The sequence below is a fragment of the Melitaea cinxia genome, chromosome 2 (genome assembly GCF_905220565.1).
Source record: "Melitaea cinxia chromosome 2, ilMelCinx1.1, whole genome shotgun sequence".
NCBI classification, from domain to species: Eukaryota; Metazoa; Arthropoda; class Insecta; order Lepidoptera; family Nymphalidae; genus Melitaea; species Melitaea cinxia.
Genome location: NC_059395.1, coordinates 6,844,136 through 6,868,840, shown reverse-complemented (window position 1 = coordinate 6,868,840; position 24,705 = coordinate 6,844,136). Strand labels below are relative to the sequence as shown.

Genomic DNA, 24,705 nt, shown 5'->3' with positions numbered 1-24,705 from the left:
ATATATATATATAATAAAGAAATAAAGTTACATTTGATGTGATTTATTTATTCAGAACCTTTATTCAGATTTTCTCACTTAAAAACACTAAACTTTTTAGTTCATAGTTATGGGCTATGTATTTCGAAGATAGGTCTCCTGGGCTTAGGATTTTTAATTAAATCCTATATGCCTCTCTTAATAGGTTTAGGGGCAACGGTGACACGAACAGGCTTGCAAAGTTCTATTAGAGGGGCCGCGTCTCGACCACCACCTTCTTCAACTGCCAGACACACTGATATATCCACTCCGCAGGGCTCCGTCCACACCCCATGAGATATTAATACTTTTGTGAGCAGACGAACATTTTGCGTGCCATCGTCATCTGTAAAAAAGTTAGTCTTATAAGACTTTAGAGATTGTAATTGTCATTACTGGTTTATCTATTAAAAATATATTACAACAGAGAAAAATTCACAACAATGTAACAACTATCATTAAATTTAGAAGATTTCTTATAACAAAAGTGAAAAACAAGAGTGCGGTACGCCTGATGATATTATTCATCATTACAGCCTATACAGTCCACTGCTGGACATAGGCCTCCACAAGTTTACGCCAAAAATAACGTGAACTCATGTGTTTTGCCCATAGTCATCACGCTGGGCAGGCGGATTGGTGACAGCAGTACTTACTGGTTTTGTCGCACCGAAGACGCTGCTGCCCGTCTTCGGGCTGTGTATTTAAAAGCCAGAAGTTGGATGGTTATCCCGCCACAGGTCGGCTTTTTAAGTTTCAAGGTGGTAGCGGAACTGTGTTATCCCTTAGTCGCCGCTTACGACACCGACGGGAAGAGAGGGGGGTGGCTATATTCTTTAGTACCGTAGCCACACAGTACGAGTAGAGATAGTATCATTATTATTATTAAACCTGATGGTAAGGGGATACTGTAGCTTATGGACTCCAGCAAACACCATAAGCGTTTCAGACTACTCCAGACCCTTCCCAGGAGCTCTGGCCACCTTACTCAACGCAGAAACACAACAATGATTGACAGCAGTATTATTTAGCTGTGATCTGTAAAGTTGAGGTGCCTCCCCAGGTTGGGCTGCTCCGAATTTTGAACAAAATATTTCCTTCCCTCAATAAAACTTGAGCTTACACTAAATGAAACTATGAATGTTTATTTGTGCGTAGGTGTGTGATGTAACTGTGATCGAGCTTGACACACACACACACACACACACACACACATAGTTAAATGTCGACGCGCACGCGCAGGTACTGTATCTAGACGAGCTACACAACATGTGCAGTAGTGAGGTAACGCACTGGTGTTGGTATGGTCGAGCGGGCGCAGGTGGTCGCGCGGCGGCACGAGGGCGTGCACGCGCGTGTCGGGGTAGGCCACGCGCACGCGCAGGGCGTGAGGGTCGCGCACGCGCACGACCTCTGCCTCAAGCGCGACGCCGGCGATGAGACCCGCGCAGAACCGCAATACCGTGTCGTTGTCGGTCGCCGGCTCGATGATGCTCGCTGAGCACATGCGGATCTGTCGAGACGATTTTTTTTGTGTTCAAATTCAAATGATTTAACAGAATGCAATTTTTGAAGTAAAACTTCTTGACAAAATCTTGACTTGGGGAGTAAGCTGGTGAATGCGTGACGAGATCGTTATGAAAAGTGTGATCGGGCGAGGCGAACGGAAGTTGAGAGGGAGATATAAGTTAGTGAAAATAGAAAGAGATAGTTAGTACCTTACGTAAGTTTTACTTCAGTCGTCTGGTCTAAAGCACAATCATTTTTTTAAGTAGAGTATCATCATATCTTTTAAGTAACAACATAACAATACACTTTATTGTACACCAAAACAGAAATAATAAATATCAGATTGATTTTAATAAAGTACAAAGGGCGCCTTATCGCCGAAAAGCGATCTCTTCCAGGCAACTTAGGGGCAGAGGAAATGACTATGAATGTTGTTGTATTTTTTATTTTGACTTTTTGAAGTAGGGACTGTCTGCACAACACAAATGTATTTCGAACTCACTAAATTCTAATGGAGACATTCTGCTATACTAAGTTATATTGCAATTGGAACAATTGTTTTACATGATATAGTTTTGAAGAGACATGTTACCTTAAGATTAGGTCTGGGTATGGTAGGTAGCGGTGCAGACAGTAGTAGCGGTTGTATAGCGCGTGCCAGAGCCGCAGGCTTGTGATCTCCACTTAAAGATAATTGTTGAAATACTGCTATTGTGAATGGATCTGGCTCCACACCTAGTAAATAATAAAAAAAAAATTAACATTTACAAGAAATCACTTTTATGTTATTTTTATGTGTATATTGGTGTGCGCGTGTGTATATTTATAAACATAAATATGTAGCGAGTGATTTTTATATGTTTTTTTTTAATGTGTATGTTGGTGTGCGCGTGAGTATATTTATAAACATAAATATGTAGCGAGTGATTTTTATATGTTTTTTTTGTGTGTATGTTGGTGTGCGCGTGTGTATATTTATAAACATAAATATGTGGCGAGTGATTTTTACATGTTTTTTTTTATGTGTATGTTGGTGTGCGCGTGTGTATATTTATAAACATAAATATGTGGCGAGTGATTTTTATATGTTGTTTTTGTGTGTATGTTGGTGTGCGCGTGAGTATATTTATAAACATAAATATGTGGCGAGTGATTTTTATATGTTGTTTTTGTGTGTATGTTGGTGTGCGCGTGTGTATATTCATAGACATAAATATGTAGCGAGTGATTTTTATATGTTGTTTTTGTGTGTATGATGGTGTGCGCGTGTGTATATTTATAAACATAAATATGTGGCGAGTGATTTTTACATGTTTTTTTTATGTGTATGTTGGTGTGCGCGTGTGTAAATTTATAAACATAAATATGTGGCGAGTGTTTTTTATATGTTTTTTTTTATGTGTATGTTGGTGTGCGCGTGTGTATATTTATAAACATAAACATGTGGCAAGTGATGAGGGTACCGGCGGAGGCGAGCAGGCGGTCCAGCAGCTCGGCCTGGTGCGTGAGCGCGGCGGCGTGGTGCGCGGCGCGCGCGCCCGCCAGCCGCGCCGCGGTGACGCGCAGCGCCAGCTGGCTCACGCACGCGCTCTCCTGCTCCGACACGCCGCTGAACTGGTGCTGCAGTCTGGGGGCCAGAACAGAGTCATATATTTTCATACTTACAAAATAAAATAATAGAAATCGATCTTTAAAATGGAATAGAACAGACGGGTTTTTTAGTTTTGTGATATAGTAAGTAAATATCTATAAATATCAGTTGACTAGCCCGTTGGCGCAGTTTGTAGTGACCCTGCTTTCTGCTCCGAGGGTTGTGGGTTCGATTCCCACCCCGAGTCTGGGTGTAATATAAATATTTATTTATATATTTATATATGTATTATTTATAAGTATGTTTATCGAAAAAAAAATGTAGCTATATACCAGTCGGCTGTTACCTAATAACAGCCGACTTACAATATGTAACACAAGCATTAAGTTGCTTACTTTAGGAACAGACAACCGTGTGTGTATTGTGTACATTCACAACACCTAATATTTTGTACATAACCAGTAGAAATAGTATTTTGTGTGTGCGGTTTAATTGACTGCCCGAGTCATCTACGTTTGATCTCAGACGGAGACGAACGCTGTAACAGGGAGCAGCGCACCGGAGGCAGTCGGTGGCGAGCTGCTGCAGCGCGTGCGCGGGCGGCGCGCTGGCGTGCAACGCCGCGTGCAGCGACAGCACGCAGCGCGCGAACAGCGCCGTGAAGTTGGCGGCCCCCGACACCATCGGCTCCATTTCTGACAACCTGGTCAGATATACCATTTGTTATATGAGCATATGAACACTGTGTACAATTTTTAATAATAATAATAATAATAAATTACAAAATTTACTTATGCTAAGTGTCTAATTACATAAAAAAATTGTGTTCAGACTGAACATTCTATGTGGTACTAGTATAAATTAATACTATGTATGTTTAATATATTTAATATTTGAATAAAGTAGTCTTATAGCAACAGTCATTTGATGCACTCATCTCCTGGACTCGCCTTACACATTTGTAGCTTAGTATAGCTATTTCTCTCTAGACTTGTATATCCTTCTTTGCAAAGAGGAGAGAAGATCAAGTAGTGGCATATTAAAAAGCTACTTCAGTTCAGTCAGTTTACAAGAAAGACCCCAATTACTTTTAACAACTTCTAAAAAGTCGTAGAAAGGCGTAGGAAGTCGTTGCGAATTGTTCTATTGACGATAGCACGGTCTCGTGAAAAAGGTCGTAAGCGCCGCAAGCGCGCAGTAATGTATTCTATCTCATTCTCTCGTGCACTGACTAGCCGTTGGCACAGTTTGTAATGTTTTCTGCTCCGCGGGTTGCGGGTTTAATTGCCGCATGAATCTGGGTGTAATATTAGTATTTATGTATGTATAAAAAATACATTTACCTTTAACAATTGGCTGTTAGACTCCATCCAAAAATAAAAGTCTTATGTAAACAAACCCCTTACCGGAAGAAAAATACGCATTCCGTGTGTCACATCACACACATCACACACAATGGCTACTTATAGTGCGTTCAACGAGCCGAGATACCAAATGTAAACAAACCAAATGCGAGGTCATTCAACTATGCGGGGTTTTGTAACCTTTTTTTTTACTTACACAAAAATTTGAAATGTAAAATATATTTATATTTTGTAATTACTGAATTAAATATAATTATGTATTTAAGATTTGATACTTCTTAAATAATAATTATCGAAATATAAAAATCACCCGAGCGCTTCAGGACACGAAATGAAATAAAAATAAATAATACAAATTCAAAGGGCCGTACGCGGTCCGATTGTTTCCAAGGCCAGTTAAAATATCGTTCGACCTTGCAGAGAGACGTGCAGCAGATAGCAAACAAACAAGATAGAAAGAGATAGACTACATTTTGTTTGTTCCGTCGTAGCTACGAAAAAATGATGGGCTTTGTTTACATTTGGTATCTCTTCTCGTTGAACAGACTATAGATAATTATTGTAGCACCTGGATAATCACATGAAGTACCATTATTTTTTGTAATTATACATGTATTTCATCGTCAAACTAATATTGTTTGCACAAAAACGAATTCGCTGTAACCTCAAACTTACAAGTGACATTTATCATTACTCTGCCTTGTCTTTGGTTTTTAGGGCGGGGACGTTCTTTGATATCGATAAAAAGTCAAGGTCAATGATATTTAAAAAAATAACAGTATTTTAACTCAAACTTTTTATAAATCATAAAAAGTTAAAACGGTTATAGTTCGCGTCATGTAAAAAGAACGCTGGCCTTGAAGCTGCGCAGAAGCGATTTATCGGTCTATTTGGTGGTACGGGGTAGGGGGACGGGAGTGTGTATCACTGTCGCATGCTTGCCGGTGTGCTATTGGTTGACAGCGGTTGACAGTTCGACGTCGACTCAAATTATTATCGCGCACAAAAGTTTTAAATTACAAAATTCTCCATTTACTATTTATTTCACTAAAAAACAATTATCAATTTATCATTTTAAACACATAAAAACTATTAAGATACGAATATCGAGAGTACAGCTAATTATTATTTTTGAATACGACATTTCAATAACTAAAAAAATTGTTATTGCTTTTGTTTAAAAAAAAATTGTGATTTTGTAAAGTGATAATTATTATACTTATTTAGTCCGAATTATTCGCACTTGTATTTCTAGTATTTTTTAATGTACCTACCAATAACCATTATACGAAGCCGCGAGTGAAAGCCTAATTAAAAAATAAAACAGTAGTACTTGTGCGCGAGTATACCCATGCGCAAACGCACCCCCTCCAGTTTCTTTCAGCGTTCTTTTTACATGACGCGAACTATACTAAAGTTAAATAGTGTCTTACTTAAAGCGACTCTGAGAGAGGCATAACTTCATTTTTTACCAATAAGATCGTATGTCTTTATCTGTGGTAACAGTTGCTTTAAATCTCATTGAAAATACTTTTAGTGTTTCGTGCATATTGTTTATTATATTATTGGTGGTACTTTTATTTATTTGCATAGTTTAGCAAGATATAAATGAGCATTTGTTAATTCGAATCAAACTGAATCAAATTAATTAATTTTTTAATGAAAGGGACTATGTGATTGTGTTTTTATTATCTTTTTATTTTATTTTTTTATTATTATTTTATTTTATTTTTCTTAATTGTTCAGTATGTTCTTGTGACGTTTGACGTCTGATGTCAGCAATGCAGGCTCAGACAGAAGAACGGCGCCTTAGCAGTAAACATTTACTGCTAAGCAATGCTGAAGCAGAGACCTGGTTGGCCTTCTAGAACTTGTTTTGTTTTTAAATTTCTAATTTTGCCGCTGAATTAGTTTTTCTCTTTTTTTCTTTTAATTTATTACTTTGTTTTACTATGCAGGATGTAATTGTTTATAATGAGGCCAATAAATAAGTTTTCTTTCTTTCTTTGTCATCAAATTGCAAATACTTTTTTTGAAGGAGTAATAATTATAGTGTGTTATTATGTTACACACTATCGAGTGTGGAGCCCCGCTAAGGCAATGTGCCCCTAATACAAATAGACTTTATATATTGATTAAAATTTCCCTGTCATTTCATTAGTTTCTAAATAGAAAATGTTTTAATTAGATAGTAATAACAACATGGACAAAATGGCGATGCATGAAAAGGCTGTCACAACACAAGAGTAAAATTTGTCACAACACAGAGTAACCTCAAATACCGAAAAGTACCCTCGGAAATAATAGTTTTATATCGTTCGGGTTATCAAAAAAAATATTTGTTTATAAAAAATACAGGAAAATATAAAAACATATATCAGATAATGCTATATGGATTTCCTGTAGTATACCATGCACATGGTTTTGGCTAGAAATAAAAAAAATCCTTTAAGGACGAATAAAAACCTGATGAACGATACCAACCCTCTAAATTTAAATTCTGGTCTGGTAACACGGAGATCGGGAAATGCAGCGACGCGCCAGTCGTTACGCGCCAAATTTGACATTCGTTTCGTTAATTAAATTTAAATTAACCGACATCGACGTTTATCAACATACATCACAGCACTATAGTAGTCTATGGTTACCCATTCCGCCATATTTGTTTACAAAATAGGACTTTTATTTTTGGATGGAGTTTACCTATAACACAAGCATTAAGTTGCTTACCATAGGAACAGACGACACCATAGGACAATTATGTGTTTGTTTCTTTATCGTGATACATTTTCGCATTCAACAACTTTTATAAGCTCCTGTTCTCCTTATCAATACTAACTTATTAAGTTGCTCCTCGGCTGACTGCAACATCTTCAGGCGGACCGACGTGGACAGCGTCACGTTGTCGATATGCTGAAGAACCGAGTCGAAGAAACGACGCACCGCACTGTCGTCTATCTCCGCTTCGTTCTTCTCACTGCGGGACTGCTGGGTGTCACCTGAAGATTAGCCAAGCGGAAAAAATCAATATAAGACATAATTTAGCTAGTCTTATTTTGGATTCTATACAAGACTTGAAAGAACGAAAATTAAACATATGTCTGAGTTATTACAGAATACGTTATAGAACCAAAATATTCTTTAGTCTTCCCCACATAAATTTACTATCTTAGTTACAGGGAGTAAAAACTACAGCACCATGCTGCAGTGTGGTAAGTAACTGTTAGTGACGAGAGCGACGGTACCGATGGGCAGCGGCGGCACGAGGTGCGGCATGGTGTCGCGCAGGTAGGTGTAGTGCTTGACGGTGTGCTGCAGTGTGGTAAGTAACTGTTAGTGACGAGAGCGACGGTACCGATGGGCAGCGGCGGCACGGGGTGCGGCATGGTGTCGCGCAGGTAGGTGTAGTGCTTGACGGTGTGCTGCAGTGTGGTAAGTAACTGTTAGTGACGAGAGCGACGGTACCGATGGGCAGCGGCGGCACGAGGTGCGGCATGGTGTCGCGCAGGTAGGTGTAGTGCTTGACGGTGTGCTGCTCGAACAGCGGCAGCATCGTGCTGCAGTGTGGTAAGTAACTGTTAGTGACGAGAGCGACGGTACCGATGGGCAGCGGCGGCACGAGGTGCGGCATGGTGTCGCGCAGGTAGGTGTAGTGCTTGACGGTGTGCTGCAGTGTGGTAAGTAACTGTTAGTGACGAGAGCGACGGTACCGATGGGCAGCGGCGGCACGAGGTGCGGCATGGTGTCGCGCAGGTAGGTGTAGTGCTTGACGGTGTGCTGCTCGAACAGCGGCAGCATCGTGCTGCAGTGTGGTAAGTAACTGTTAGTGACGAGAGCGACGGTACCGATGGGCAGCGGCGGCACGAGGTGCGGCATGGTGTCGCGCAGGTAGGTGTAGTGCTTGACGGTGTGCTGCTCGAACAGCGGCAGCATCGTGCTGCAGTGCTGCGCCGCATTTAGTACCAGGATCAGCACGCACATGTCTGATATGTTCAGGTTGGTATTGGTATTTAAATTTTGTGTATTTACATGATTTGTCTTTAAAAAATTTCTTATAAGCGAGGTAATGCATCATAATGAAATCTATATTTTTAAGCAAAAATTATAAGTTATATTAATTCCAACATCGGAACGGTTAAAGTCCCATCCGCCATAATATTATAGTTCAGTGTAGCATATTGTGAGTGTAATTAAAGCACCATTGTCCTAAAGGCTCTACTAAAATTATGTTCTTATTATTTTGCGGCAATAAGAATTTAATTTTCTAATTTTAAATATTTATAATTAAAGATCATGAATGTTTTCATGTATCATTTTTCCGTTTTAAGCGCTTTGACTTTGTAATAATTATTAAAAGGATACAAGCTGGATCTTCAACATCGGGTTCAGGCATGTCAAAGAATGGATGGACACCGAGCAGGCGTGTAGTGAGAGGTAATACTAGAGTTGCGTGTTTACTTCCCATTTGCTGGACACAACGGAATGTGGAACGTTTGTCCTGTATAAAAACAAAATATTATAATTTTAAAATATATAAAATAAACACATACAATGATAGTATAAAGTCGAGTCTGGATAGCGTAAGTCGAGTAGACCGATCGCTAGAAGAATTTTAACAAACTAACTTGTGGATATCTCTTGAGATTCTCTAATATCTTGTCAATGCACATTTCAAGGCATGTCTTCGAAGCTACGGTACAAGATCCTAACATTCGGTGCAAGCCTTCTCTGACGTCCATTGAGTAATCCTGAAAGATAAACCAAAAAAAAATGTAATTAAAAAAACAATACTGTTGATTAGGGCCTATCCACAAATTACATAACAAGTTTTGACGTCTTTGTCACAGATGGTCACATTTATACAGGGTCTCATAAATAAATCTACCCTATATCGATTTTTTTAGACATGACTAAAGCCTTTCATTTGACTTTGTCTCTCACCCAATTTTCCTAGAAAAAATGTACAGATTCAGTTTCTTATCAAATCGCATTCAATGCGTAGAAATTATAAAAATGTACGGATTCAGTTTCTTATCAAATCGCATTCAATGCGTAGAAATTATAAAAATTTTAAATAAAGAAAAGATGATATTTCAGTCTGCCTACTAGCATAATGCATATGGTGTACCTCAAGGCAGTATTTTGGGGTCTCTATTATTTCTTATATATATACATATATGACATGCCTGATATTACAAATCATAACGTTGTTTTATTCGTCGATTATACTACAATAACCATCAGCCAAAAAAATATGAATAACACAAAAAATTAAGCTAATTCAGCATTAAGAAAAATCATACGAGTGGCTTACACAAAATAACTTATAAATAAATTTATCCAAAACAAAGTTCATATAATTTTAAACTACTAATAGTACTGTCTCGAAATTTGATATTAATTACGAGTATAATAACTCGCCCATTGAGAATGTGGATTGCACTGTATTTTTAGGTATAACTTTGGATTAGTATTGTAACTAGAAAATTAAAAATTGTACAATAAATTGGATACATTTGTCAATGTTTTGAAGCACACATATCAAGTAGCAACTGCTGAAATAGGGCTATTGGCATATCATAGATATTTGGCGTTATATCTTAGATATGGCCTAATCTTCTGGGGTAGTTCTGTAGACACTCATCGAGCTTTTAAAAACCAAAAATAATGTATAGGATTAATGTGTGGCGCCGGATATTTAGATAGTTGCAAACCGTAATTTAAATCGTTGAAAAATAAACCGTAAAGTTGCAAACCGTAATTTAAATGGTAGTACCATTGCCTTCGCTGTACAACTTTAAAATTTATGTATTTGTAAAAAAGCATTTATTTGTTTTATTAATTTACACTTTCGCACACCAATACAAGGTTTTAACAGCATTACAAATGACATATAAAAATAGAATTTGCATCAGTTGCAACAGGCAGCCTTATCACTAATACAACGATCTCTTCCAAGCAACCTTTGGGCAGAGGACTAAATAAGAAGTGTGGGATGGGGCGCAAAAATGTTATGTAACATACACATGAACATATTATATACACATACGTAAATGTACACGACATACATGTATATTTGTATATCTGTATGTATGTATATGTGTATATCTGTATGTATGTATATGTAAAAAAGCATTTATGCATCTTCAAGACTAATTCAGATATCACGAACAACAAGATATCCACAAAAGTTATATGTATCATTACAAAAACTTATAAAAAAAAATTATAAAAAAAATGTATACTGTATGACAGTAAAGATTTATAACACGTTGCCTGATACCTTAAAAGATCTTACAATTGCAATGTTTAAGACAAAATTGTTTGATCTGCTGTTGGAGAAAATATATTACGATGTTAATGACTGTTTATTACGCGGAATTTAGAATAATATTTTATAAAGTACTAATTAAAAAACATCACAATTATTATAATATTAGCTGTGCCCGCAATTTCGTCCGCGTGAAATTAAACAAAAAGTTATTGTTCAGTTCGCGGAGTGATAAATTAAATAAATTTCTAAAATAAAAATAGCCTAAATTACTCCTTATTACATCATCTATCTGCCAGTGAAAGTCCCGTAAAAATCGGTCCAGCCGTTTCAGAGATTAGCCAGAGCAAACATTCAGACAGACAGAAAGACAAACAAAAATTGTAAAAAAATGTTATTTTAGTACATGTACCATGTAACCATCCATATGCATTTAGTAAAAAGCGGTTATTTTAATATTACAAACAGACACTCTAATTTTATTTATTTGTATACATGTATAGATTAGTTATATAGTTTTTGGAAGAAATTATATATGTATTAATAATGTATAAATAATTCAATGATAAATAATCTATTGTTAATAATGTTAAAAGTATATTGTATTGAACCTCACTGATTTTTAATATTTGCACACCGTAAGGTAGTATATGTTTGGATTATACTAATGTTAACTTTGTACAACTTCAACACCATGTTCTTGCAAATAAACAATTATTATTATTATTATAGTGAGATGCATAATTTTCCAATTCCTATAAATTATTATTTAATTAACTAAAACATCAGTTTAAACATTCTCTTCATATTCATTTATCTAACAATTAGGTATATTTTAAAATGTAATGTCCAAAAATTTTGGATCCCTCCCCCCACCCACACATACAATGTCAAACATCGTCGACCCCCTACCCCCTTGATGTGTTTTCGTTTATGGATGACTCTTTAACAAATTTTGTTAATTTTTTATTATGATAATCCAATTTTTAGGAACAGAGACGATCATTAGGACACTAAAAAAATCAGCACTTTTCATTTGATTCTGAACTAAGTTGTGAGGTTCTGATATATTAAGCTTACAAGAAATATTGACATTTAATTACAAAAAATACCTCTAAAGCTCCCAGAATAATTTCCAGTTGATCCTCTCTCAATTCGATGTGATGGGATATTCGTGTGAGACTGTCGATGGCGCGTAACCTCACGTCCTCGATCTCATCGTTGAACATGTCCACGAGGAAGTCCAAAGAGGTGGTTGCAAACACTGGATTTTCCATAGATAACTGGCATATTGCTTCTACGGCTGCGGTTCGTACCTCTGAAAAAAAAATTACACCATTTTTTAAGCATAGTTAGTGGAGTCTCTCATAAAATTGTATATTTTAAAAGCTAATAACCACACCACATATTGAAACTAAACAAATACAACAATGCTGAATATTTCTGAAAATAATAATCTATATAAAGCTAAACAAGACGGTTACTGTTATACACATCATAGATGTTGCGAGTGTTTTGTGCAACTTTTCTTGTCGTAATTTTATTTTTAGTTTTAATTGGCCGCCTGCTCCAGCAGCTGGCCGGGCGCGTCGTCCGCCCAGCGCCGCCCGCTCTAACTCCACAGCAGCTCGCGAGCTAGGTCTCAAGTCCCCTCACCCATGAACTCGTCCTCCAGGCCGTGCACGAAGGCGCCGGCCGCGCCGCCGGGCAGCAGCTGCACGGCCGCCTGCTCCAGCAGCTGGCCGGGCGCGTCGTCCGCCCAGCGCCGCCCGCTCGCCCAAGCGCCCGACCGCACTAATTCCGCACCGCGCTCGTGGGCTGTACGCTTCTTCTATAATGTTACAAATGTGTGTGGTTACTCCTCCTGCACGACAACGCGCGACCTCATACTGCACAGCAGACGGTCACCAAGTTACAAGAGCTGGGGTTGGAAGTTCTCCGTCATCCACCGTACTCATCAGATCTTATCCTACCCTGACCCCTACAGACTTCCACTTTTTTGAGAATTTAGAAAACTTTTGACGGGAAAAAATTTAATACCCGAGAGGCAGTACAAAATGCCTTTGAAGAGTCTGTTGCCTCCTAGCCAAGAGAGATTTTCAAGAAAGGCATCAATAAGTTACCACTACATTGACAAAAATGCATTGATTCCATGGGTAATTACTTTGAATAGTCAGTCAGTCAGTCAGTAGGTAAGTAAGTAAGTAAGTCAGTCAGTCAGTCAGTCAGTAAGTAAGTAAGTAAGTAAGTCAGTCAGTCAGTAAGTCAGTCAGTCAGTCAGTCAGTCAGTCAGTCAGTCAGTCAGTCAGTCAGTCAGTCAGTCAGTCAGTCAGTCAGTCAGTCAGTCAGTCAGTCAGTCAGTCAGTCAGTCAGTCAGTCAGTCAGTCAGTTCAGCCTAGCCGGTTTTCCGCAATCCTCATCCAGCCTACACCGGCAATCTTACTTAGATCGTCTGTCCAACGGGCCGGAGGACGTCCCACACTACGTTTGCCAAGACGCGGTCTCCACTCCAGAACCCGTCTGCTCCAACGGCCATCAGTCCTGCGACACAAATGACCAGCCCACTGCCACTTCAACTTGCAAATTCTGTGGGCTATGTCGGTTACTTTCGTTCTCTCGCTGCAAGCCGCAGGGCGACATGCTCCTAAATGCCTTGTTGGAAAAATGTTTAGAATCCCTAATGTGTGGGTAACACAAAAATAAAATCGTACATATTAAGAATAGCATGGTGTCGTCTCCTGACAAAGATTTTCATTTTAATATGAAACTTTGAATAGTTACGGGTCTCTGTAAAAGAACTCACTATAGACGGCGCCACGGCTCGCTTAAACCGAAAATAAAAATCATCATATCAAGAATTTCGCTCTGGCGGGTACATCGTTCCATAGCTTAATTGGCTAAAGCGCCGACACGGTCAGTCGGAGACGCGGGTTCGAATCCCGCTGGAGCAGTCAATTTTTGATATGATATTCAAAAAAATGTTTAGAATCCCTAATGTGTGGGTAACACAAAAATAAAATTGTACATATTTTATAATATTATTGTCAAATTCAGTTATATGAACAGTAATATTAACTAAATTATATTCATAAGCCCTTTATCAGAAAATAGTATCTAATCAACTATTTTTTGGTAGATTGGTAGATTTGGTAGATTTATTCTTCAAAGAATATTTGCACTTATATTGAAAAACGGATTCCATCTCCACTTACCTTCATATTACTCATAAGCTGTTTGTCTAAAGTTTGCAACAGAAAACGATCAGAGACGGCACGCGTCGTTCCCAGCAATGAACACGAAAGCGCCCGCACTTGCATGCATAAGTCATTTACTGCGGAACATATGCGGATGAATGCATCGTCAACTAGTCTCATTGTTGTTTCTCCATCTTGTAGTGTGACCGTACTGCAAAGGTATTTAATTATATTTTTTAACAAATGTGTGAAAGTTTAAATAGATGTTTGTTATTTAATCAAGTCAGAACAGGTTCGTTTGAGGGTAGGTGAGAGTCAACACGTGCTAGTGTATCTTTCCTATTATTTGGTGGAAATTTTTGTGTTTATTGTTGAATTTTGTATACTGTGCCGGTTTGTTTTGAATAGTAGTGCTGTTTTTATTTTATGTAATAAGTGGTAGTCCCTAATATGGAGTGGGACGCTTCACCTCCTCCTGATGGGGGAGGTGGCGGCGTTGGCAGCAATAAAAGGCACTTGTCAATGGATCCTGTTCCTGAAAGTGTAAAGAAAGCCTCTCCTCCGCCTGCCTCTGTGCAAGACACTTATACTGATCCAGATTTCACAGGTAATAAAGTTGCTTATAATCAGGATGATAAAGGTCCCTTTTCTGTTCATATTTCTAAATTGGAATCTGTGCAAAAATCTGGTCCATCCATTCGCCTTCTCAATTTCGCACAGTTCCTTCATAAGAACTCCATAAATGGAATTGTTAACGGAGGCATTAAAAACCTAGGCAGAAATAGGATTTCTGTAGATTTTTTGTCGGCTGATCTAGCAAATTTATTTGTCCATAATCCTATTTTATCCGCAAATAACTACGAGGCTTCTATCCCACAATATCAAGTCACGAGGACTGGCGTGGTCCGCTCTGTCCCCATTGAATGGTCTTTATCAGATATGGTTGAGGGAATGGAATACCCTCATAACTGCGGTAAAGTCATCAAAGCTCGTCGCCTAAATAAAAAAAGAATTACCGATGGAAAACCTGAATGGATACCTACTACTACAGTTGCCCTAACCTTTCTTGGACAGAATTTACCTGAGAGAGTTTTTTGTTTTCACGCATCCCTTCCTGTTTCTTTGTACCAATTACCGATCATCCAATGCTTTGCTTGTTGCCGTTTCGGTCACACTAAGGGCCAGTGCCGTTCCACCCCCCGATGCTACAAATGTGCTCAACCTCACTCTGGCGAAACCTGCTCTGTTTCAGATGAAAATGTCTCTTGTCTTTTCTGCAGAGGCAATCATAAGGCTACAGAATCTTCAAAATGTCCGGAGCATGAAAGGCAAAAGCAAATTAAACTAATTATGACCAAAGAGAGTATTGGTTACACAGAGGCTTCATCACGTGTCCCTCATCTGCCTCGGCTATCCTATGCTGCAGCTTCTCAAGCGTCGCCTAGGCTAGAGCCCTCTCCTCAAGTCACTTACCGATCCCAAAGCTCTCCTACAGATCCTTCTCCTCAAATCACTCACCAATCCCAAAGCTCTCCTACCATTCCCTCTACCTCCTACCGTAAAACGGTGTTCAGTACTCCTCGTCCTAGTACCCCTTTGCGCCCCTCTTATGATGTTTATGCTCATTCCTCCCTCACCAACTCTCCTAAATCTACTATGCCTAACGGTTGTGCTTTTCCTAATCCCCAAATGATTGAGCCGACCCCAAATTTAACTCCTAACGATAATTTAATTGAGATTTTGGTCTGCGCTCTTGTTAACATGATCTCTAAGTTTGGAGACGCTTTACCGAACAATGTCCTAAGTTTATTGCAAACTTTTATATCTACTTTAGTTAATAAAAATGCTGGGTCGCACGATCATTCAATGGAATTGTAGAAGTATTCGAAATAAAAAACATGAACTAATTTATTTAATCAATAAATATAAACCTGCAATATTTGCTCTTTCAGAATCTAGGCTTCAGCCTCGTTCTATATTTAGAGTACCTGGCTACTTGTGCTTACGTGATGACAGAGATGATGGCTACGGAGGGTCCGCTCTTCTGATTGATAGAACTGTTACCTTCTCGCAAATTCATATCCCTTACCATGGTCCTGGTTTTCAAATAATTGGTGCTAAAATATTTAATGTATTATTTTTCTCAATCTATTTACCACACCCTAGTTCAGCATTAATTTCAGAATTAAACAATATCTTATCCACGTTTTCGTCTCCTCTTGTCATCTTAGGAGATTTTAATGTTCATCACACACTCTGGGGTTGCGGTAAATGTGACTCAAATTCCTCATCACTGTTGTCATTTTTTGATAATCTCAATTTATGTGTCTTAAATGATGGTACTCCGACAAGAAGAGGTGCCCCGAGTGAAAAACCTAGTGCAGTTGACCTCTCCGCGTCATCTCCGAGTTTAGTCATGTCCTTCGTGTGGATGGTCTTACCGAACTCATTCGGTAGTGATCACTTTCCCATATTAATAAATTTTGATTCCGCTCCTAATAAATCGGCTCCTCTCCCTCCTCTCTTAAAATACCGAACTCAGAAAGCTGATTGGCGTAAATTCTCATATTTTCTTGATTCTAAAATTGCTACCCTTCCTCCGGTCTCTGACAATAATTTTTTACTGTGTTATGATCTGTTTATTTTGTGTCTAACCTCTGCAGCTGATGAATCAATTCCACTTAAAAATTCTTTTCTAGATAAAATACCTTCGCCCCCATGGTGGGACTCTGAATGCACAGATAGTATTCGGAAACGCAGGGCTGCTGAGGTTACCTATCTTTCTGATTTATCGATGACTAATTACCTAAATTTACAGAAAACAACTGCTAAGACTAAGCGCTTACTCTCAAAGAAAAAGTCTAGTGGGTGGCGTAACTTCTGCGAGTCTTTGTCACCGCGAGCTCCTGCCTCGCTTGTGTGGAGAAAAATAAAATCTTTCAGACAAATTTTTCAGGATGATCGTATCGTCTCTTCTAACGATTCCTCTTACTGGTTGCCTAACTTTGTTAATAATCTAGCTCCTCCCTATGTTCCTTCTGAAAACATTTTTTTATGTCCTCCCTCTTGCATGGCTTCCGAAAGATTCAACGATTCCTTCTCTTTAAATGAACTACTTTCTGCCCTTGATGGACTTAAGGATTCTTCGCCTGGGATCGATGGTATTCCATACTCCTTTATTATGAAATCCCCCACTTCTGTTAAACTATATCTGCTTGATATCTTTAATTTAATCTATAGCTCCGGAATTGTCCCTGATTCGTGGAAAACTCATATTATCATTCCTATCCTAAAACCTAATAAAGACCCCAGGAATCCTTCTTCATATAGACCAATTGCTCTTTCATCTGTTATGACTAAAATTATGGAACACCTTATTAAAAATAGATTAGAGTGGCTTATAGAGAGTCAAGGCCTATTGTCTAAATACCAATTTGGCTTTAGGAAGGGTATGGGCTCTTTAGATAGCCTCAGCATCTTTACCACCGATGTTTGGCGTGCCCTTAGCTCTGGGAAACATGTTATTGGCGCCTTCCTTGATATCTCATCTGCATACGATAACGTTGAGCTCCATATTCTCCGTCAGAAAATGTTTAACTTAAACTTGCCGATGAAAATGATCAATATTGTTTTTAATCTTTACTCTGCCCGATACATCACGGTTCGCGTCCAAGGTTTATTACTTCCAAAAAGAATAGTCTGGAAAGGGCTTCCTCAGGGCTCCGTTCTGAGCCCCCTTTTGTACAATTTGTATACTTACGACCTTGACAAATCGGTCCTCTGTTTTTGCAATATTCTACAATATGCTGATGACATTGCTCTTTATTCTTGTTCTTCAACTTTTTCCGAGGCCACTTCTAGACTTAATTCTGCCCTGTACTACTTAAATAATTGGTTAAATGATCATGGTCTTACCTTGTCTGTCCCAAAATGCTCTGGCATCGTTTTCACTTGAAAACGCTCTGTCCCAGATAGCGTGTCTCTTCACATCAATAGTCAACCTATTGCCATTCAGAATCACGTAAAATTTTTGGGAGTCATACTGGACTCCAAAATGTCGGGCGTTCAACATCTAAATTATATTTCTAACAAATGTGAAAAAAATATTAATATTCTAAGATCTCTCTCGGGCGTTAGATGGGGATCGCACCCTTATTCGCAGAAGTTGTTGTACAATGCGATTATACGTAGCCATTTTGACTATGCAAGTTTCGTTTTGGAACCATGTAATAAGGTTGCTCTCTCATATTGGACTAGATTACAAGCGAAATGCCTACGAATTATAGCTGGAGCAATGAAAATGTCTCCTACTAATGCCCTTCAAGTGGAATTGGTTGATCCTCCTTTACATCTCCGCAGACAGTTCTTATGTGACAGGTTCCTTATTAATGCCGTACAAAACTTTTCTCACCCTTTAATTAATAAACTCCATGATCTCAATCAGCTTATTAATAATTCAAATTTTTGGACCTATAAAGATAAACCCCCCCTTACTAAATCTTTTCTTAAAATCAACATCAATGGTATATTTCAGTTTGACAAAAATCCACTATTCACGTATAGCTACGATTCCTTGATATATCATCCTAGAATTATCCTGAACCTAGGAATTACTAAAGAATCACCTGGCGCCGCACTTGAGTTTAATAGAATAATCGATTCGGACTGGTCAGAATGGTTACATTTCTTCACTGACTCATCTAAAATTAACCCCGAGTTAAACGTTGGTTCTGCTGTCTGGATTCCTAAATACAACATTATCTTGAATTACAAACTGCCTCCTCTCTCCTCAACTTTCTCAGGTGAATGTATTGCCATTTTGGAAGCTGTCTTGTATATTGAATCTCATGGTCTTAATAAATCTGTAGTATTCACTGACTCTCGAAGCTGCCTCCAGGATTTATTGAAAAGTCCATTTCATGCTAAAAATAATCTTCCCATTACTCTAAAGATAAAAGAAACACTGTTCAAATGTCATCAGTCGAATATTGAAGTTGCGCTTGCTTGGATACCTAGTCACAGCGGTATAACAGGTAATGAAATGGCAGACATATGTGCAAAAGACGCCATTCACCTAGGCTGCGATAAATATAATAAATGCTTTACCCGAGACTTTAGAAGTTTGGCTAAACAATGCCTGGATAAATCTTGGGATAGATTATGGCAATCTTCAAGACTAGTTACAGGTAAATTTTATGGCAATATCCAGCCGTGTATCCCTGTCAAGCCATGGTTTTTTAAATACTCCGACCTAGGTAAAATAACTACGTCGATAATTATCCGTATACGATTGGGTTTCTCCTGCACACCTGTGTTCTTAGCTAAGTTACGCATTCGTGATAGTTCCTTATGTGAATGTGGCTTGGAGGAAGGATCTCTCGATCATTTATTTTTTAATTGTCTGAAATTAACTGTATCACTATATGATATGCTTCCCAAAAACATTCCGCGGCCGGTCAATGTTTGTTTTCTTCTAACTTTGGTGCCATCTTCTTTCTGTGTTGTCTTAGCTAAGTTTATTAGAATCAATGATATAAAATTATAATTTACCAATAAATCAAAGTTAAATAGTCATGTCAAATATTTTCAACTAACTGCGGCTAAGATCTAGATTAGGTAAAACCGAATTTCGGGACCGTGGGGGGATGGGGGAGGGGAGGGTGGGGAACACTACCCCTGGTACCACTATCACACCTCGGAACCCCATGGTTATGGAGATATCGATGGTTAAAGTTTTGAGGTTAGAAGAAGAATTGGTCATTTGTTAGTTAAGTGGCCTCCAATTTATGGGGTGAAATGGGGGTGGGAGGGTAAAGGGTGGTGGGGAGGGTGGGTTTTTTAGCCCCCCGTAGTGTGCGTTTCGCGTAAACTCCGTGGTTTCGAAGATATCGTGTTTGAAGTTTTGGGGTTAACTTTACGTGATTCAGAGATATTACAATACCTTAGAGCTCCGTGTCTGACTCCACCTTAACTCCGGTGCAGCGGGAAGTGCACTCATATGCTCCATTCACCAACTTTCACATTTTATTTTCGAACAAATTTACGTAAAAACGATCTCTATTGCAAGATCAACAAACGATACGAACTGACGCTTAACGACTGACAAATCGACATTTTTAAACAAAATAACGCGTCAGACATAATATTCTAATAAAATTAGTAACATTGCGTGCTAGAATATAGGTTTAGAAATTCGAAAAATACCCAAAACCGAATCGGAGCACCCCACTGTCCACGTGGTCTTGGTCTGTCCTACCCCTAGAGTGTTTTTTTTGTGCCGCGGAGGCGCGGAGGGAGGGCAGCCCTCGCCCGCCGTGCGAAAGCGCGCGAACGAATGCGTAGAGGAGCGGCTGAGGCTGGTCGCCTTCGGCGACCAGCCTCCGCTGCGGAACGGAGCATGAGTGAGCGTGCTTTCGCACGCAAGGGCGGAAGGGCTGCACTTCCCGCAGCGCCGGAGCCAAGCGTTCCTCTAACTTTCGAAATTCTTCTTCTAACCTCAAAACTTTAACCATGGATATCTCCATAACCATGGGGTTCCGAGGTGTGACAGTGGTACCAGGGGTAGCGTTCCCCACCCTCTCCCCCCCCATCCCCCCACGGTCCCGAAATTCGGTTTTACCTAATCTAAAGCTTTACCCTAACTGCAGTTTAAGCGGCTTATCCCACTATTGTACTGTCAAAAACGGACCGTTTCCGGACTTATACACTTTCAGTAGGTACTTGTCATTGGCAAAATCATCGGCGAAAAGCTGATGGAGCCATAGTCTTTAAAAAAAAAGAAGAAGAAGAAGTCAGAACAGCTAAATGAATGTGAATTAAATTTGGCTCAAAGAGGGGTTATAGTCATGAATAACACTAGGCGAATTTTTATGTTTCAGCCCCCTTTTTTTGTTTTTTGTTATCGCAGGGAAACCCATTTACGGGTGATATCCAGGACGCCCGGGTAGGCAGTCCTTGACCATATGTCGGCTTCAGCACTTGGGGGTGCAATACCGACCAAACCCCTGCGGGAGCCTTCAGCTACTTTATTTGGAGGATCACGGATCTGCAGGCAACAGGATCCCTCCAGCGTCAGGCTGGCGTCAGCGAAAAGGCCAGACTTCTCCTCCATGGAGACTGTCCAGCTCACCTCTGAACAATCCCGACGACGCCGTGACTAGCAGGACCGGGTTCCAATCCCGGCCCGACACGGTCACAGGGGCGTTCATATGCTTCAGCCTGTAATATCCCACTGCTGGGAATAAGCCTCTTTTCCCATATAGGAGAAGGCATAAAGATCAGAGCTTAATCAACCACACTACTCCAATGCAGGTTGGCGGATATATTCTTTACTATGAGTAACAATCAGGACTGGACGGCTTAACATGTTCTCCGACGCACGGTGGGGAGACCTACAAGGACTGCACAAAGACCTAGACCACGGTAAACATCTGTATGGCCAATACAAATGTTTGTCATTTGAGGGGGTCGAACCCGGCACCGCAAGCCCAACAGCCACAAACCAATGCTGTACCGCTGTGCCAACGCGGCGTCGAGTTTTTATCTTAAAACAATTATTAGGCCTAAATTTTTATCCCGTGGGACAAATATCTACATTCTATAAGTAACGGCATGATATCACAAATAAAAAATTGTATTATCAGGCAGTACTAAAGAGTTGTAAATAATACAGTATACAGCTCTAAATTTTCACTCTTCTACCGCCAGCCCCTATTTTTTAATAACGTTTGCTCGATCAGCTAGTTATACTATGAGTAACTTACTTTTCTGGGTACTTGTTGCCCAATAACCACACAAGTTTGAGAGCGACTTCTCTCACAATCTCATAATCATCAGACAGAGCTGCACACACTGGGTCATACAGGTCTACACTAAGCGTGAGGCCACGCTCATGTAGTGTTAACAATGATTGGAAAGCTTCACAGCGCACTCTTGCATCCTGGGAAGGTTGAAGTAGCACATAAGTCAATGGATCATAAAAATGTGTATTAAAATAACAATAATGTACAAAATTAATAATAAGTAATGCTAGGTAACAAAGAAATCAATTTTATAACATACCTCAGCGTTGCTGTAGTCTCCAAGCAATTTGATGATAACATTAGCTTCTGTAATCATTTCTGCAGTTCTGTCAGGCTCGGGGCATATTGGATACAGCTCACTTATAAGTTGCAAGCATCTGCACTTCACTTGGTGACTTGTATCCTTTAGATTGTCTCTTGCTACTGTTACTAGTCTCGTCATCAGAATCTTGTCCTCACTGAGTTTGTTACCTAATTTTAACAATGTCGCTATACCTTGAGCTATCACCTAAAATATCAAAACAATTAATTAATATTTAAAAGTTGTTTTGAATATTTGTAATAACATAAGAACATATAGGTTGAGGAGTATAGTATAGGGGAGGGCTATGACCAGCATTGGACTGCAATAGGCTGAACTGACTGACTGACATATAAGTTACCTTGTGTGAAGTCTCATTCTTAATCAGGTGTATAGTTTCATCGATTAAGTTATTTAGATTAGCTCCAGGACATTCCAGTCCGATGTCACAAAACAACCACAATATCTTGACCCTCACAACAGACTCTTCTTCTGACTGGAAATGTTCCGAAAGCTTCTTGATAGCTTCCTCTACATCGGACTCTTGGAATTGGAGACAATCTGAGATTCTAAGAAGTAGCTGAAGAGCCTCATCACTAGACTTGCACTTTTCTAGCAAACCGACGAATGCAGCGGCAGAACTACCAATCAGGGGTTTCTTGACTAAGTGTAGCTTTTTGGAAGAAGGACCATCCTTAAATCATATAAAAATTATCAACAAATATATATATTTAAATTTATAAAATCAATTTGTATAAAAATATACTTAAAAAATACCTGAAACGATTTATTATATTCAGCCAATGCTCTCTTTTTTAAAACTGCTGCCATTTTATGTATTTTTCAAGTTTGTTCAAAGCGTAAGGAATTATACGTAACAAAAGTACTATTATATTGAGTTAAAATATAATATTTCTATGCACAGCAAACAAAATACTCAATTATTAGAATACAAAGCGTAAGAATTAAGCGGTATGCTCAATAATAATATACGAATACGACGTATTACAGAAGTGAGTAAAAATGACAACAATAATATGTCAAATATGACACTGTTATAGCCGCGTTCAACTAAGCGTCCGCAACGATCACGGCGCCTATTCTGTCGTTCCACCTAACCTTTTCACAATGCTGCCATATTTCGAGCACACAGCTGACACCTGACAGTGCCCAATTTGACCAAATAAGCATTCCACTCAAAAAATTCGCCCACTCCGCTCGCGGCTCTTTTTACGTTAGCAGAACGGCAATTTCAGCGGTCGTGGGCGTTGGCGTTGTGGGCCTTAGGTGGAACGCGCCCATTGAGTCACAATGACTACGTTCTACTTAAGGCACGCAACGCTATCAGCGACGACCGCATTTCCAGGAACTTTCCGTTTCCGTTCCACCATGAAAACGCCGCGGGCATTAAGAGGAATTTTATAGGTGGAACGCATATTTGAACACTATGTGCTTGCAATATGGTGGCATGATAAAAACATGCAGCTGTGGGGGTTGTGAGTAAATATTTTCCATGAACTGGAATAAAACTTAATTCAACATGATTCTACAGGCCTTAAATAGAACGGTACAGAGGATGTTACAATTATTGCGGAAATTAAGTGGAACGTACCCAATGATTGTACATGACATTAGCGGAATCAACCATGCCCACCGTCTTATACAGCCGGTAGAGTGACGTTTCATTGTAATTGGTTATAATGAGTGACGTTTCATTGTATTTGGTTATATTTTAAAACATAAATGCGTTACGTAATGGTAGAAAAAGAGACCGAATGCTATTCTGTCTTCGTTGCACAGTACGCCCATCTATCGTCATACATTAAGCCGACGTATCTACACTACTGTTGTTGCAAGATCTGTGTAGAAGACCGTGACCATGCACCATGCCCATGCTGGCACAACTGAAAGCCATTAAACCAACCAATCAATCAGTCATAATGATAGATTAATAATATTACAAGTCTTGATACAGAACATTTAAAATAATCTAGGTCCTTGGTTGTCAAATGCGGCTGCAGCTCTACAAATAATTTAAATATAGTAAAAAAGTAGTTAGATATAGTAACTATTAACTATCTAAAGTTTTAAACCGATTTGAGTGAAAAACAATAGTACCTATGTCAAAATTTGGCAAAATGTGCTAAGCAAGTATATCTTAAATGTTTAAATGCTTCGTAATATTTATGTAAACTGTATTTTACTTTAATTATTACAATAATGAAAATAACATCACGTTCACTTTTACGCAGTTGGTTCGTATTCGTATTTTTATAATATATTTGTTAGTTGCAATTGATCGTCAACCACCAACTATTAGTAATTAAATCGTTGCGCACTGCTGGACATGGGCTCCCCCAATTTGATTCTAAATCTTTCGATCCTACGTAGATAGTCGGTCCAGCAGGCTGAAGGATACCTCATACTTTCTTTTCACAGTCAACACAGGGTCTCCACTACAGAATATGTCTGTTACAGCGATTACAGGTAGTTCGATACAGACGACTCTGGCCCACGGTCAAGTCAACTTGTGGATTCTACGGATTATGTCGGTTACTTCTTTTTTCTCACAGGTAATCCCATCTCTGATCATATCTTTAAGAAAGACTCCAAACATAGCCCTTTTCATAAAACGTTCAGTGACTTCGAACTTTT

The 24,705-nt window shown here is 39.1% G+C and overlaps 1 protein-coding gene across 1 annotated transcript; it reads right to left on the bottom strand.

The window, feature by feature from the left end:
* Positions 1-27: 27 nt before the first annotated feature.
* On the bottom strand, positions 28-22,881 carry LOC123663640 (integrator complex subunit 4). Its single transcript, XM_045598310.1, has 16 exons — positions 22,828-22,881; positions 22,412-22,744; positions 22,009-22,257; positions 21,711-21,886; positions 13,966-14,158; positions 12,410-12,584; positions 11,866-12,071; positions 9,108-9,230; positions 8,845-8,980; positions 8,328-8,465; positions 7,322-7,481; positions 3,678-3,821; positions 2,991-3,154; positions 2,120-2,262; positions 1,312-1,531; positions 28-364 (listed from the first exon to the last, which is right to left on the bottom strand). The coding sequence occupies exons 1-16, from the start codon at positions 22,879-22,881 to the stop codon at positions 165-167; spliced, it is 2,814 nt and encodes a 937-aa protein (XP_045454266.1). The 3' UTR covers positions 28-164.
* Between the last annotated feature and the right edge of the window lie 1,824 nt (positions 22,882-24,705).